This window comes from Chenopodium quinoa, unplaced genomic scaffold (genome assembly GCF_001683475.1).
Source record: "Chenopodium quinoa cultivar QQ74 unplaced genomic scaffold, ASM168347v1, whole genome shotgun sequence".
Lineage (NCBI taxonomy): Eukaryota > Viridiplantae > Streptophyta > Magnoliopsida > Caryophyllales > Amaranthaceae > Chenopodium > Chenopodium quinoa.
The window spans coordinates 4,727,076-4,743,331 of NW_018742914.1; the positions used below are offsets into that span (position 1 = coordinate 4,727,076).

The window sequence follows — 16,256 nt, forward strand, 5'->3', positions numbered from 1 at the left end:
CAGAAATGTAATCTTTTTGAGTTGTTTATCCATTCAATGAATTACCAATATAAAAAATCTGTAAACCTTATCGAAAATCATATCTCATATACTTGTGTGCCCATATATCATAATAATTACCAGCCATTTTTTTGAATAATTTTAGAAGTTATAAATAAGGGGTCTACACTTCATATTTCAATACATAAATATAAGTATTATTTCTACAAAAAAAAAATAACTCTCTCTTCCTCTCTACCAAAAAATATTACAAAATGAACTCTGATTCAAATTCTTCTAGTTCATCTAGTTCTGGGTTATTTGATTACATGGTGAACGACTATGTAGAGTGGCATGAATCAATTACCCAAAGGCGAAAAGAAGATGAATTGATCGAGGAAGCGATCAATACAGCTGTTGTTCCCTTTGTAACATCAACTTATCAGACCCCTTTCACTCTTGAACCTACGTACCAAAGGTGGTATGTACCAAGAGATCGAGAATATGCTGATATTCAGTTATATAATGATTACTTTAGTCCCCAACCATTGTACCCTGCTAATATGTTTCTTCGACGGTTTCGCATGCGTAAGAATGTGTTCACACGCATTGTTAATCAACTAAGAGAAAGTGATGTTTACTTTCAACAAAGGCCGGATGCCACCGGAAGACTAGGTGCATCCCCTCTCCAAAAATGCACTGCAGCAATTCGAATGTTAGCATACGGTACATCTGCCGATGCAGTTGACGAGTATCTAAAAATCGCGTCAAGTAATGCAAGAGAAGGTCTGGCTCACTTTGTTGAAGGGGTCGTAGCTCAATTTGGACCAGAGTACTTGAGGAGGGAAAATACTATGGATATTGAACGGCTCCTCCGTGAAAGTTATGCTCGTGGATTTCCTGGTATGATGGGCAGCATTGATTGCATGCATTGGGAGTGGAAAAATTGTCCGCGTGCATGGAAAGGAATGTATCAAGGTAGAAGTAAAACAACAACGGTGATCTTGGAGGCTGTTGCTTCGCAAGACTTGTGGATATGGCACGCTTTTTTTGGAACCCCGGGTTCTTGTAATGATATAAATGTCCTCCAACGGTCGCCGGTGTTCTCTGATATATGTGAGGGAAAAGCTCTAGAGGTTACCTTCAATGTCAACGGAAATACATAAAATATGGCTTATTATCTTACAGACGGTATCTATCCGAAATGGGCAACATTTATCCCAGCAATCAAACATCCACAAACTGGTAAGCACAAATTATTTACCAAGAAGCAAGAGAGTTATCGAAAGGACGTTGAACGTGCCTTTGGAGTGTTACAAGCTCGATTTGCAATAATACGTCAACCAAGTCTAGCATGGTCGACCGAAATTTTATGGAAAATTGTAATGGCTTGTATTATCATGCATAATATGATTGTTGAAGATGAGCGAGATGGATATTTGCATTATGATGCAACTGAATTTATCAATGATCAACCGCAAAATGTAGCTGAATCATCAACTACCAACAACAACCAACCATTTACTGTGAGAAGTGGACGATTGGATAGGCTCAATCTAAATGGTTATATGGAAAATAGAAATAATGTTCGTGATAGGGAGACCCGTATTGCACTAAAGAATGACTTGGTTGAACATATATGGGGACGTTTTGGCAACGAATGAAGAGATGACAAAAGTCACTGTTAATGAATATTGTATTTTAAATTTTAATGGATGTCTTTGCTAAATAAACTATGTTATTAATATATTGTATTATTTTTGTACTTTTCATTTCAAATATTAGAAAAAAAAAATTATTAATATTGTACTATTTATAATGCTCTAATTAAAAAGAAAAAAAATTAAAAATGTCTAACTTTTTTTAATTAATTATGTAAGTTCAAAAATTACAAATAAATAATAGAGATTAATACATGTTTTAAAAAATATAAAATAAAACAAGAGTGAGAAAGAGAAAATGATGGGGTAGTTAGGAGAGAGAATGGTGAGTAACCTCACCATTGTAGATAAATAAATAAGGTGACTCACACTAGTAGCTTAAGATAGTGGAAGGTGAGGTGGAAGATGATTTGGAAAAAAGATAAATAATAAAGATAGTTGAAAGTGAGGTGGAGAATGGTGAGTAACCTCACCAATGCCCGTGCTCTTAGAAGAGTGACTTACAATGGTAACTCATCATAGTGGGAAATGATGTGGAGATGATGTGGAGATGATGTGGAGTAAAAAAGTAAGAAAGAGAAAATGGTGAGCTAGCCCACCAATGTGGGTGCTCTTAGTCTCACAATAAAATACTATAATATCATCTTATACAACGCGATGTCAGAGCATAGAAATAGAGACGAAAGATGAGTACTAAGAGCATCAGCAATGAAGAGTATGCAACAATCCTTTCCCAATTTCTCTCCTTTCCTCCACTTGACACATCACACTCTCTTTCTTCCACATCACTTCCCACTATCTTCATCCTTTTACTTATCCTCTTTCTTAAATATTTCCAACACCAATGAGTATCCTTTCCCATATACTCTCTCCTATTTAGATATACCCCACCATATATTCTCTCTCCTATTTACACACTTAATTATTATTTTAGTTTGTAAAATATGTTTATTATTATTACTATTATTATTATTATTATTATTATTATTATTATTAATCGAACAAAAATACGACAACTAATACATTTTCACATTAATATACAAGATTAGTAAAATACGAAATACATGAATTAAAAGACATAAATTAAAAATTTGAAATACACGGATGAAAATAAGCAACGAAAATAACACACATAATTTAAAATTATTAAAATGCTAATTTCCAACCGAGCTCCTTGACCTTGCCCATAAATGCTCAACCAAGTCGTTCTTTAATGTCTCATGAACTTGTCTGTCGCGAATCCCCCTCTTGAAGCTATCAATCTACTAAAATTATCAGGATCATACTGCCAGGAGTTACGGTAAATGTTGTTGCATTTCTGTTTGAGGACGACCCTGGCATATTTTAAGGCTGTTCTTGAGCGAATTCTAGAGTGGATCTTTATAGTTTAAATATGTATCACGCTCGTCTTCAAGTATCATGTTGTGGATGATGATGCAAGTCATCATGATTTTCCACATCAACTCTACACTCCATGCCAAAGCAGGCTTCCTAATTATTGCAAACCGAGCTTGTAACACACCAAATGCACGCTCAACATCCTTTCTAGCACTCTCTTGACGTGTAGTGAACAATTTATCCTTTAAGGTTTGTGGGACTGCAATAGCGTCTATGAATGTCGACCATTTTGGATAAATCCCATCTGTGAGCTAATATCCTTTGTTGTAATTATTTCCGTTAATAGTAAACAGAACTTGTGGAGCACGATTATTTATTATATCATCAAACACCGGAGAACGCTGAAGTACATTTATGTCGTTGCAGGATCCAGGCGTCCCAAAGAAGGCGTTGGTGTTTTTGGTTTTCTGAAATAAGTTACCGTTAACAAGTTATAGCCGTTATAAAGATTTAAGTCACAAAAAATACGTGACCACTCTCGTTGTGACAAGTGTCACAAGATAACTTGTGCATGTTTGCCATTTGACCGTTGGTTTTTGACGTTGGTTTGGCATTTTGCCTCCAACGGACACATTTCCCTTTTTTTTTTCTTTTTCTGTTGTTTGCTTTTGCACATGAGACGAGGCATTGTTTCCTTTCCACAGAAAGGAAATGCTAGTTTATTGTCCAAGAGAGGATCCTTTTAGCTACTTCAGCATTCAAGAGGAATCTAAAAAGTACAAAAAATGATGGCTAAAAGGAGAGTAATCCTCTCCATTGTTGATGCTCTAAGGCTGCCACTCTACAATCTACACCATATTCACCCTTTATCTTACCACATAAGAATGTTGATATCTTCCAAATCACATCCCATACGAGTGCAACCAGCCAATCCACCACTATATGACACAGTAAATACTTAGTTTTTACGTGCAGTGTTACATTCTTACATTGCGGATTGCACTACTTGCTGTAGCCTGGTTTCTTAATCTGCTTCACTTAGCTCAGTGATATCATTGCTGATCTGAAGTTATACGGGTCGCTCTATAAATAAAACGGCTGGAGCATTCTTCCGCAAGAGCTGAGACAATTGCCACCCAAAGTCGCCACTATAACTTTATAAGTCATTATCAAGGATAGTAGAAAATACAAGGGACTACATGAACTTGCATTTTTGAGCATTCATCCCCCTGCCATTACAGAATATAGTCTACTCTACTGGAAATTCATCAGCTCAGAAAATTATAAGCTGCCGCATTGGTTTCCTGGGAGGGTAAAGATTTGATTCTATCACAGTAAGCTGTACTGAAATCATATTTTACTTCAGAAAGTTCTCACGCTCACATCTGACTTATATGGTTCGGCTTAGTCTTCAATGTTCTGCCTATTACCGGTATCTCATGTTTCAACACTTTCAAAATGAATTCACTAAGTGGAAAAAAGAAGCTTAAGTGCATTAAAATGCCTTCACATGAACAGCCATCATGTCTACTCTATTGGCACACATCAATAGGAGTTACCAAGCACTTTGGAATAGATCAATTGATAAATGAGTTATTGACGTACAAAGAACAAGGGTAATATAACAGCATAGTCCAGATTATGATTCTTTTCAAACCAAACTAGATACCCATATTGTGTATGGATATTGGATAGAGAAAATCAAGCCTGGAAAATATAAGTTTTCCGGAGGCTTTGCTTATCTACAGCTTGGGTAAAATCTCCTTTAGTATACAGCAGACTACAATGTAAGGCAACCCCAATGTTCAAATACATGCCTGACTTTACTACTCTGGAGCATTAACAATAGCCACGGCGCTGATAAAAACCTACACATGTCAAGGTGAACTTGGGTTAGGTGTCCTACATACTGCACCCTCTTCAGCATAGATTACAACAGAACAACCACAATAGCTCATAAATCCATGAACAGACAAATATGAAGCAATCAGGTAGTAAGATTTATTTACTGCATTTAATATGCAGCAATTTCTATGGGTATTTGTAACAGAGCTTATTCATAGATCAAAATCAGTATAGCATGAAAACTGTGAAACAGCCTGATACTGTTAGAAAGTGCATAATATGAACACAAGTGGAACTCCTCTGCTTTTTAGCTTCTTAGTTTGTATACAAATTCAAGCAACTGGAATTATTGCTCAACTGTATATAAGTAACAAACGTTACAAAAGAACAAAAAAATATATTGTATGTCACACAGCTCTCTCTCTCACCCTCAAATACTGAACAACCACCAAATTTCGACGAAGGGACAAAAAAAACACCCCAGTAAAAAAGATCGGGAAAAAAAAATGAAGGGGCAAAAGTTGCTCTTGGATAAACAATCAAATTATCTACTGCTTTCTATTTCCAATTCTCCGTTTTGCTTCTGCTGATATTGGTTGCTGCCTTCTATTTTTTTGTATTTGACTTCCGTTTGGTAGCTTCTTTGATGGTGAGGGGCTTAGAGCAGGAATCATCGACTTGCTGTAATCGTAAATATTGCATTAGCATGCATGAAACAGTATGATTAGATGAAGATTTTGATGGGAAAAAATAGTAGTGTGAACAAAAGTTCATATTTTTTGAGCTTTGAATAACAAATTTAGAGAAGCATTAGTGACTTTCTTTTATACAGTGAAGTTAACTGCTAGTCAGTGCTTACCTCAAATCTGGACTCTTAGCAGGCCTGCCATCAAGTTTCTTGGACTTTAACCCAATACTACCATTGGAAAGTGTAGGGAGTTTACTATGATTGAATTGCCACAACAAATCTGGCTCAGACGAGTCGCTTGTGGCAGCATCAAGCTCATCCAAGTCATCTGCATTAGTCACTTCGAACTGATTACTTCCACTGAACATACTATACGATTGTTCTGAATATAGTTTGGTGTCTTCTGGAAAATATTTTGGGTAGAAAGAATCAGCCAAGGGTCCATTTTCTGCGGTTTCCCAACATAAACGATTCCCTACTTTCGGAAGTGAATCTTGTTTGTTTACCATAATCTTGTCTACCCATTCACCAGAATCAAGGTCCTTCTCATCATATCCATACTTTTGCCCAGGACTATTTACAGGGGGCCATGGAGGTGAGTTTTTCAACATTTCGTCGAGATCAAAGCTTTGCCTTTTTTGTCTTGACGCAGACTTGTTACAGACCTGCAAATTCAAAGATTAGATTCTCCAACAATTATATTCTTGTCTAAGAAAAACCAGCATGACCTCTTCCATCATATCATCACAAACACCTTTTTATTGCAATTTAGAGTAGTAGTATTCAGTCTGTCTATCTAGCTTTTTGTTACGGAGTATTTAAACAAGAATGGCTTATGCAAAGAGGTGTCTCCATATGTAATGTCAAAACAAGAAGGTTGGTCATAAAGAAACAACCACTCTGAACTTATAAGTAAAACACAGCACTTATAACTTCAGTCAGCTCCAGCACTACAAAATCACGACACTTGTACATTTTATCCCTTTCATATGCTCAATTTATAATGATGAACTTTCTTAGCAAGATTCATAATGTAGCCATTATAATTACCTCAAAGTTGGCTATATCTCCCATTGATTGTTGATGTCTACTCACATCAAACAATGTTCCGCCATTTTGATTGGTACGAAGGGGAGAAGGAACATCAGCTTTCCCTCTATATCTTTCAGGGCTGCTGGATCCCGACTGGTGAGAACGAACAGATTCTGCATCCTTCCTTGCCAAGGCTGCCTTAAGAGTGGCAATCTGAAACAGATGCAAGAAATAAAATATGAGAAGTGTATAGGTGAAAACACTGGTGAAGCATGCTATGAATACCAAAATCTAGCTTTTACCTGCTCCTTGAGCTCCTTCACATCTGCACCGTCTTTATTTACTCGTGCAGCACCAAGTTCAACAGTGGCTACTCTCTCTGCAAATTTAAGCGTACTTAGACTCTCTCCTACAGCTTCAGCTTCAGGACTTATGTGAACAAACATCAGTGTTTTGGCTTGCCCTCCTGCAATGACATAAAATCTTGTCAGCCAATAAAATACATATAATTTGAGAGTTGAAAAATATTATGCTGGTTGTAGTTAGATAGTTAAGACATGACCTAGAGAATCTTGGAGCAGTTGTGTTAATTTGCTATTCCTATATGGGACATGTGCGTTCTTTTGTGCCAGCGAAGCAATCACATCTCCTAAAGCTGATAGAGATTTGTTGATGTGTTGTGCCTCTTTTAATCTGTCTCCAGTCACCTCTGATTTGTCTACCCTTTCACTACCCGCCAAGTCAACCAGATGCATACAGCCACGCAGTATATTACCAGTTGTCAAGTCTCTCCCTTGAACATGAACAGTCAAACAGCTGCAGATCAAAAAGATCACAAGTTCAGAATTAATACGAGTTCAGAAAGAGAAACCAACACATTGAAAAGTGTATAGTTCAATACCTGTGAGAACGACTACTACGGTCATTGAGTGCTGTTGCACCAACTGCTCTGTTGCGATGTCCAATATTCATCAGATGAATGACATCAGATGTTGATGATACTGGAACAAGACTTGCTTCTGGGACATTGAGTCCGTTCTGAGAACTGTTACGAATTTCTAATGTATAAATGGGTTAAGGAAAATAGCTGATGGTAGAATGATCTTGTACGTATTGAAGTATGTAGCACAAAATCAATTATTAATGAATGTCCAGTAAGTCGAAAGAACCATGTAGTTACATCTCAGCAGCAAACGTACATATCCACAAAAGAAATGAATTCATGACTATTCAAAAAGCGAAAAAGGATATCTTTTATTAAGCCCGTCGCTCACAAGAAGATCTCTGACTTGCTCATTGTATATCTCAATCATCTGGACAGCAACATCATAGCGAAAGGTGTCTTTCCTCTGCTCTGCGAGATAGAACAAGTCACCCAAAGACCTGTAGTTTACACCTTGACTCTGCTCTGTGAGATCTTTTGGTCCAGACTGAAAATGAAGATACAAATAAAATATAGGACTCATCAGTATGTTTGGAAAACAAAATTAAAATAGGAGCTTATTAATAGAATATCAGTTTAAACAATAGATTACCATAGTAAATGTTTTTCCAGAACCTGTCTGCCCATATGCAAATATACAAACATTGTAACCATCAAGCACAGAACGAATCAGTGGCTCCATATCTGAGAAGACTTCAGCTGTATTACATAATGAATGACATTGAGTTAGAAACTTTCTGAACAAAGAAGAGAAAATGTTAATAGTATTACATTTAAGAAGGGCCAATAACTAACCCTGTGTTGCTGATGGACCAAATACTTTGTTAAAGCTGAATGATTTGAGAACTTTTCCATGCTTAGAAGGTGCTCTGATGGTAATATTCCCTTCCTCAAAGTGTTCAATAGAACTTATAAAGCTTGAATTCCCACTTAAGAAAGGCCTCACTCGACAATAAACCCTAATACTCCCTATTACGAGGATATCAAAGAGTTAGTTTGCTTTAAATAGGCCTAGAAGTTTATCATTACTAAACCAGAGAAAGAATGAACTTTAGGCAAATGTAGCATTCAATTTACCCTTGAGATCTTGTACTTCATTGTACAACCTACGGTTTTCTTCAAGAACCTTGTGATACCCACTAGCAGCTTGAGCTAGGCTATACATGTGTGAGCCTAACAAAGGCAACATCAGCAAGTTTTATAAGTCATAACCCTCAATTAAATTTCCTCATTTCACTTATTTGATACAATTTGATAGGAAATGACCAAAAAAGCAAGCATATCACCATACCAAGATTGTGGAGATCCTCTTGGAACTTTGTTTGTATAAACTGCATGCCAGCTTTAGTTGTACGAAGAGTGAGTTTCAGCTCCTACAAAGTCAGTTAGCACCAATAAGAACCCTCAAGATGGATGAAAGTTCATGCTAACGAATAGAGACTACATCAATTTCTAACCTGGACATCTCTTCCTTGACGATCAACGATCTCTTTCTGCTTCACCATTTGACTTCTCATTCGTTCAGCATTAATTTGATTGCCACATAAGCTCTCTTGCTTCTTGGTCAAAGAGTAGCTTCTATCTCCTACCTTCAGTATGGCATTAAAAGATGTCATATAAAGAGAAAAGTACTAATACATGAAGCTAAATTTGTCTCAAAGCCCTTTCATACCAAAAGTTATAGTGTAACTTTAACTTCACATGCATATATTCATAAAGGAGATACGATCACTTGCCTTAGAATTTTCAGAAGACATCTTTGAAAAAGGCTTCTTCCCATGTGGTGCAGAAAATTCTTTTGCTGTAGCTTGGCTTGGTTGATAAGCCTTTAGTAACACAAACAAGGGTGGAAATTCAATAAGCTAAAAAAGACCGGCAAATTTTAGAATAATCTGTCGCACAAACGGTTCTTTTAGAAGCCTATCTACATACCATATTGTTTTGCGAACCCATACGTTGCTCGAACTCCTCCACAACCTTACTAAGAACTGATTCAACTAACTGCATTGCATAAAAGGCTAAGTTCAGGGAAAAGTACTGGTTAAGTTGATGACACTGTAAATGATGATTATAAAGTATATATACCATCACAAAATATTCAATCCTTTTCAAACACACACAGGTGAAAGAAGTCAAGAACTAATAGCTTGCCTATGGACATTTTCCACCTTCCACCTTGGTTAGCAACATTTTCTAGAACTAATAACTGAAGCAGTGTAAGCATCTTCACAGTTTTTTTCTTTAAGTGTGTGCCTCGAATGGCAAAGTTGATGAATACTCGGTGACAGAACACTTTTATGTTGCCAATAACTGTTATGCTAGTAATATTGAAGTTAGTTTGCACGCACTATCATGGACATTAAAATGCGGCTCTTTGTTAAAAACTCATAACAAACTCATTTCCATTGCCGCATAACCAAACAAGGATAAATCTTTATAACTATGTCATGCTTCCTGCTAATACATCCAAACTAACCTGTGGGACTTCTTCAGGCTTCTTATCCATTAGAAGTGCTTGTACAAGTGAGCTCAGGGACTGAGAACTTGGCTGCAAATAGGTGGAATAAGTTGTTACTTGAATGCTATGGACATAGTAACATTTAAAAGCTTCAACACCCATAGTAAACAAAAGAAGATGGCCATTATTTTGCACTAACCAGTTTGTTAGTGTCAATGTCGTGAGAAAGTGCATTCAAGGATTTATCAGTCATTGATGGATTCCTTGTAAGTGAATTTGTGAAAGGCTCCGATTTCGTACGCACAAACTGTTTCACCGAAGTGGTGGTGGGTTTCACATTTCCACTAAATTTCCAGACTCCAGTTCCTCCGGCTTGCTTCCATTCATGATAAGATTTGAGAGCTAGAACAGAATTCACCACCCTTGCTGGTATCCCTCCCTTAAAACACAAAGGCATAAATATTACAAAATGAGCAGACCAGCTGAAATCCTTGTTCTTATACACTACAGTTTTAGTTATAATGATCAGCACACCGAGGCTTTTAAATCTGCAAGACATCTTAGCAGCAATAGCATACTAAATCCTTACTTGTTCGAGATCAGATGCCTCGAATGTAGGAAGTCCCATATTTTCTGCTGCTACAAGAAAGTTCCTAACATTTTCAAAGTACTGATAAGCAGATAAAGCTGCTCCATCAGGAAGAGAAGCAGAATCTGCAGGACTCTCCACCACCTACAATTGTGTCATCCATTATAAATCAGCAACATTTCAGAAACACCCATATGAGTAAAAGGCGAAAAAGAAGCTCAGACAAGAGCAACAACCTTTGGCACAGCACCAGGTTGAACCCTATTAAGGACAGTGCAAAGGATCAATCCACTTCTCAAACCAAGCCGAAACTCTTCTTCAGATGGCTCCGCCGGTAAGTCTCTGGCGGCGACAACCCCTACATTTTTCCTAAGCCAACTAGCTGCTTCATATCTTCTCATTGCTACATAAAGTACAGCAATGAATTTTCATTTAGCAATTTAGCATCAAAAAACACCATCCCCCAACACTATTCATTCTACAATACAACAAAATGATCCCACAATTTTATACAATTCAATTCAACTAATATAAGTTTGAATTTCACCGAAATTATCATAGTACATACACAAAAGGCCAATTAGTTAGGGTATGATTTAAGAAGAACTGATCCAAAGCCTAAATTGCACACATTAATTGAACTTTAAAATAAGGAACACAATTTGGTTTCACAAATTAAAAATTCTCATAAACTACGACTTCATAAAAAGTATAGACAACCCATATGAGTTGGTAAAAGTAAAAGCAATTCTAAATCCTTGATCCAAAAAAACGGGTCGACTACATGAACCAAGAATTTATTTCCCGTGATCGGGTCACTTCTATCTAGTGTTACATACTTACATAACACATACAAACCCATTTTTTCGTGTCATATTACGAGTCATAATTTAGTACAACCATTTTAACACAAATCAAATCACATTCATATTAACAATTTGAATAATTAACTAATCAAAAGGAAAAAAACATGGAATAATAATTAAAAACAGAGGAAATTATACCAGCTTCCTCAGCTCTTCTGGATTCTAAATCAAGACCTTTGAGTCGATGTCCATGTTGTTGAAGAACATCTTCAACAACAGAAACCACACTAAACGATAAAGCTTCACTCGTCGCCATTAAAACCCCACCAAAAAAATTCCCAAAAAAAACAAAATTATAAAAATCCCAAAAAAAAATATCAAACACCCACCAACATTAATCGGGAAAAAATCAAAATCAAATCAAATCTTAACAAATCAACCCAAAAGAAGACAAAATGGGCAAGTAATTACAACAACCCAACTCCAAAAACTCCCAAATAAATTCAAAAAAAATCAAAACATTCTTCAGAAAATCTGTATTTTGTCAATGTTATGTCTGATTATAACAAAATAATCATCTGGGGTTGAAAGAAAAAGATGAATAAAAAGGTAGGTAATAAAGAAGAGTCGAAATCTTGAGCAGTTAGATGATAGAGATTGGAAAGGGTTGATTGATGGATTGATTAATTGATAATCTCTTGCTTTGAGAATACTACAAATACAAAACTCAAAATCTCTCTGAAAAATGATGATAATCCGCCATCTTTAAGCTTTTTAATTAGTATAAATTTGATGAGAGCTGTTTGAGATTGCTTTATAGTTGTAGTAAGATACCAGAGTGTAGTGTGAGAGAGGGAGTTGTAAAGGGGAATATTGAGAAACGAAGCAAAATCCGAAGCAATAGAATAATGGTTAATTATAACTGTATTAAGGAGTGGGTTTTTGAATTTGAGAAGTGTGTTTATTTTTGGGGGTGTCAAATTAACGTCTTCTTTTGTTTGATGGTCAGTCACTCTCATGGTTGCACCGTCTTTCTTGTGTGACTTGCACGCTCACTTTGGATATACATGTGAGAGAGTTTGAGGGAGAACATTTGTGTTGTGTAAATAAGTCAAGGTTTGACATTGGGTCGTGTCAGGTCTATCATACGTTGTGTCTAGCAGTCGATTATAAAAGACTAAAAAGAGTGTATTTAAGTCATATACTCCATCCGTCCATAAATTACATTTCTACTTCTCTGTATTATGTGAGATATTAATGCTAGAAGTAGGAATGTAATTTTAGGACAAAGGGAGTACGTATTAATGTTTATGTCTATGTTTATTCTCTTTCTTATGAAAACTAGCTATATTATTTTTCACTCAATAAGGCTCAAATTTTATTACTTTATTTTTGCTGAGTTGAGTGGATTTCGTTTGAACTGAAAATAATTTTGCTGAAATTGAATTGTATTAAATTATATCAGTTTAGTAGATTTGAATAATTTATATGCTCAAATCATTAGCAGAAATTGCTATATGAGATAAATTTCAGATCAAATTGTTTATTCAAATTTTTTTTTTAAAAAAAAAATAAAATTAAAAAAAAATTATACGAGTAGTTGTTTTTACTACAGTACTACTAAAATTCTTTGTGATGTGAAAGGGAAAAATATAAGGCTTTTTAGATAGGAAAAACAATATTAAATAAATAAAATTCAACTTTAACAAATATAAGTTTTACTCAATTATGATTAGAAAAAAAAAGTTAAAAATAAGGGGAAGATAACTAGGCTTATATATCATTTCGTTATATGTTATTTCGTTAGCTTTATGGTTTTACTTGATCAATAGTACATTGGTTACTCAGACAGTATTATAAAGTTTTTTTTTTTTTTGGTGTTTAGAGAGCCACACAGGGCGGGGGTGAAAATCAATCCCAAAATCTCCTGGAACCGGAAGAGAAGCTTTACAGTATTATAAAGTTACTTTGTTATTTTACAAGCAGCCACATAGTGTAACTAGCCACACAAAATACGCTAATCAATTATTCATTGACGAACAACAATTTAAGGAGTAAAATTATTATAGAACTTACTGAAATGTACTTCGTGGCTTTTTTATTAAAAAAAATAAAAAAAAAACTTTGTACTTGCTTCAAAAATGTACTTTGTATTCTTTCAAAAAAAATGTACTTTGTATTATTCGTTATATTTTTTTGCATTTAGTTTTATAAGTACACATTTAAATTTTGGCCTTGAAATATTACTTCATTTTTCTTTACTTGCAACACAACTTCATGATACGTATTTTGAGATAGAGATTTGATAATATATATATATGAGCATAATTTATACACATACACAGTATACCTAATCCTTCCATGCATATTCATCGTGTTAAGATTTTTTTGATAAAGTCGCTCATCTATCTTCTCTAATCACCTTCTAAAAATATGTGTTTTGAGGCTTTGATGCAAATAAAAGAGAGCGGAGAAAATACTAAATTTAGGCCTTAGGGATTGAAATGGAGGTAATTAAGCTCCTTCATGACTACCGAATAATTTTCGTAAAATATGTTCTTTTAGATGATAAGGGAGAGGGAAGGCGCAAAATATTATCTTGTTTATTTGTTATTACCGTTACTGATTTTTACTAATTAAAACTTATTTTTACCAAGTTGGATTAATAATTATTGTACTTAATTTGAAAAATTCCAAAAGTTAAGATTATTAAAGCGAATCGTCTAAAGTTGGGATCAATCCTTGTTAAAAGGTGAGATACATAGTATCAATTACCCCAAATTTTTGTTTTATTGAGGCAAGAAAAAATGTTACCAATAAGCTAACTAGCTACAAAGAACTACATAATGCATTTATGTTCACTTGTAATAGTTCTCAATTTCTCAAACAACTTTTTCTTACCATATTAGCAGCAATTGTCCAAATAAAATTTTAATTAAATTTCGAAAACACTTATATAGAACATTATGAAATGTGTATCTATAAATTAATAGTAGATGATTCTTGTCAAAAAAAAAATAAAAAAAAGTAGATGATAGGTTGGCTTGTCATTTTCAAAAGTCATAGACCTCATAATCCTAAATTTTGTCATGAAAATGCTCCAAATTTGGTCAAATAATACCTAAGCTAATTGACATAATTAATTGTATATTGCCAAAGTGCTATGTGACTTGGTCGTCCCGATATTCCATGAAGCTGCTTCCCTGAAACTTAGGCAATTATAAATTTTATATGTACAACTACGATTTATGTAATGTATGAGTATAAAATATCATAGTTCGTAATACATATTTCAACAACATTCCTCAACTCTAATATATCATCAATCATAAAATTAAACTTTTTTTTTAAAAGTCATCATTAAATTAAACTAATTGTGCACAATTGTACCTTTTGTTTTTGTCTTTAGTCTCAAAGATGCACCTTTCTTTTTCTTAATTATTTCAATTCTTAGGCCTAATCTCTTTTCTTGGTACTTAAATAAACAGCTAGCAAATCCTCAATTAAAGCTGAGTATCCGCTATAAGTATGACGGCTCACTCTTAATGAAAACTAGGTTATGTCCCGTGCCATATACGGTAATTTTACCCTTACTTTATAAAATGATACGATATGATTGCATCATATTTACCCTTACTATTCCGCTAGAATATATAGAATTACATTTCACCTGTATTCATATGTGTGGTATAAAAAAAATGTGTAAACCTGTTTCTAATTAGTAAATTAGTACATAGTACAATTTTAGAAAATATATTGTATTACCTTCATTGGGCAAACACAATCTTTCACCAAAAGAGTCTAACAACATACAAGTTTAAATAAACTACCATCCTAATTTCAATTAAAAATGTTGGTAAAATACATGTTGATTCCAATAACAAAATAGAGAAGATGAAAGGGGAAATACTTGATTGAAGATCTCAAACTGACAGTCGCGCTGTGGAACAAAATTCACTGCCTTAGAAGCGAAATACGCCACCACCGGTACAAGTTTCCTAGTGACGCACGCCCCTCAAGTTTAACGCAACTCTCTCCGTAATCCGTGCACCCGAACTCGAAGAGTGGAATTGCTCAAGAACTGTTCAGACCTCAAAAGGTAGGTTCGTGTTTTCGGCTAGAAAAGTGAATTAATCTCATGAAAAGACAAGACTCGTATTTATATGAGTCCCGAAAAAGGAAACACGCAAAGCAAACCGACCTAGGAAAAAAGGCGGGCCCGATCGGGCAAGCTGCCGCCCGATCGGGCGCGAGATCGAATTTCTCTAGACGTTGTGTCGCGCCCGATCGGGCGGACACCGCCCGGTCGGGCGATCTGAAAACCCCATCCCGGGCGAGCCATCGGGCGAAGCCGCCCGATCGGGCTCGTCAAAAACTCGAGTCCGCCGCCCGGTCGGGCGAAGCCCGCCCGATCGGGCGCGAGAGTTCTCTTATTTTCCTTGACCACCTCCGCCCGATCGGGCGCGAGCATCCGTTTGCATTACCTATTTCCAACAATCCCCCACTAATGCGAGCGGATCTTCAACATGAAATCTGAACAGTAAATGAAAGTCTTAGTACTTAAATGCTAGTATCCAAAGGTTTGAACTAACACATTAGTGCACAAGGTTTTCAACACTTCCCTAGTGAGTATCCTAAGATTTGAACTCCTAGAAGCGAGGAAGGGACCTTGAATACACATACCTTGACTTTAGAGCTTAAGCAACTCCGCCAATCTTGGCCTACACCTTGGGCTCTCATGAGTACTTCAGGAAAACTACACCACAATTTTCCCTTGAAGAAGGCCACCCCTCGTACTCACGTGGTGTTCCGTATGTGTATAAAATACACATTCCCAGCACATCTAGGGTCTTTCCTTGCAGGCTTAAAACACATTCAAGCACCTTGCAAACCCAAGATTTTTCTGTGCAATGGAAT

General features: G+C 35.7%; 3 protein-coding genes across 3 annotated transcripts; 2 read left to right on the top strand and 1 right to left on the bottom strand.

Moving 5' to 3' along the window:
• Positions 1 to 254: 254 nt before the first annotated feature.
• On the top strand, positions 255 to 1,145 carry LOC110727664. The gene has a single exon (XM_021907243.1). It carries the CDS (start codon positions 255 to 257, stop codon positions 1,143 to 1,145), a length of 891 nt encoding a protein of 296 aa, XP_021762935.1.
• A 3-nt stretch (positions 1,146 to 1,148) lies between these two features.
• On the top strand, positions 1,149 to 1,643 carry LOC110727665. The gene has a single exon (XM_021907244.1). The coding sequence runs from the start codon at positions 1,149 to 1,151 to the stop codon at positions 1,641 to 1,643; it is 495 nt and encodes a 164-aa protein (XP_021762936.1).
• A 3,455-nt stretch (positions 1,644 to 5,098) lies between these two features.
• Positions 5,099 to 12,303, bottom strand: LOC110727955 (kinesin-like protein KIN-14I). The gene is made up of 19 exons (XM_021907546.1): positions 11,538 to 12,303; positions 10,770 to 10,936; positions 10,534 to 10,677; positions 10,144 to 10,383; positions 9,963 to 10,034; positions 9,419 to 9,487; positions 9,223 to 9,312; positions 8,944 to 9,075; positions 8,778 to 8,859; positions 8,564 to 8,659; positions 8,282 to 8,455; positions 8,079 to 8,185; positions 7,795 to 7,973; positions 7,445 to 7,606; positions 7,106 to 7,359; positions 6,846 to 7,009; positions 6,562 to 6,756; positions 5,683 to 6,176; positions 5,099 to 5,504 (listed from the first exon to the last, which is right to left on the bottom strand). The coding sequence occupies exons 1-19, from the start codon at positions 11,653 to 11,655 to the stop codon at positions 5,372 to 5,374; spliced, it is 3,072 nt and encodes a 1,023-aa protein (XP_021763238.1). The 5' UTR covers positions 11,656 to 12,303; the 3' UTR covers positions 5,099 to 5,371.
• Positions 12,304 to 16,256: the final 3,953 nt, after the last annotated feature.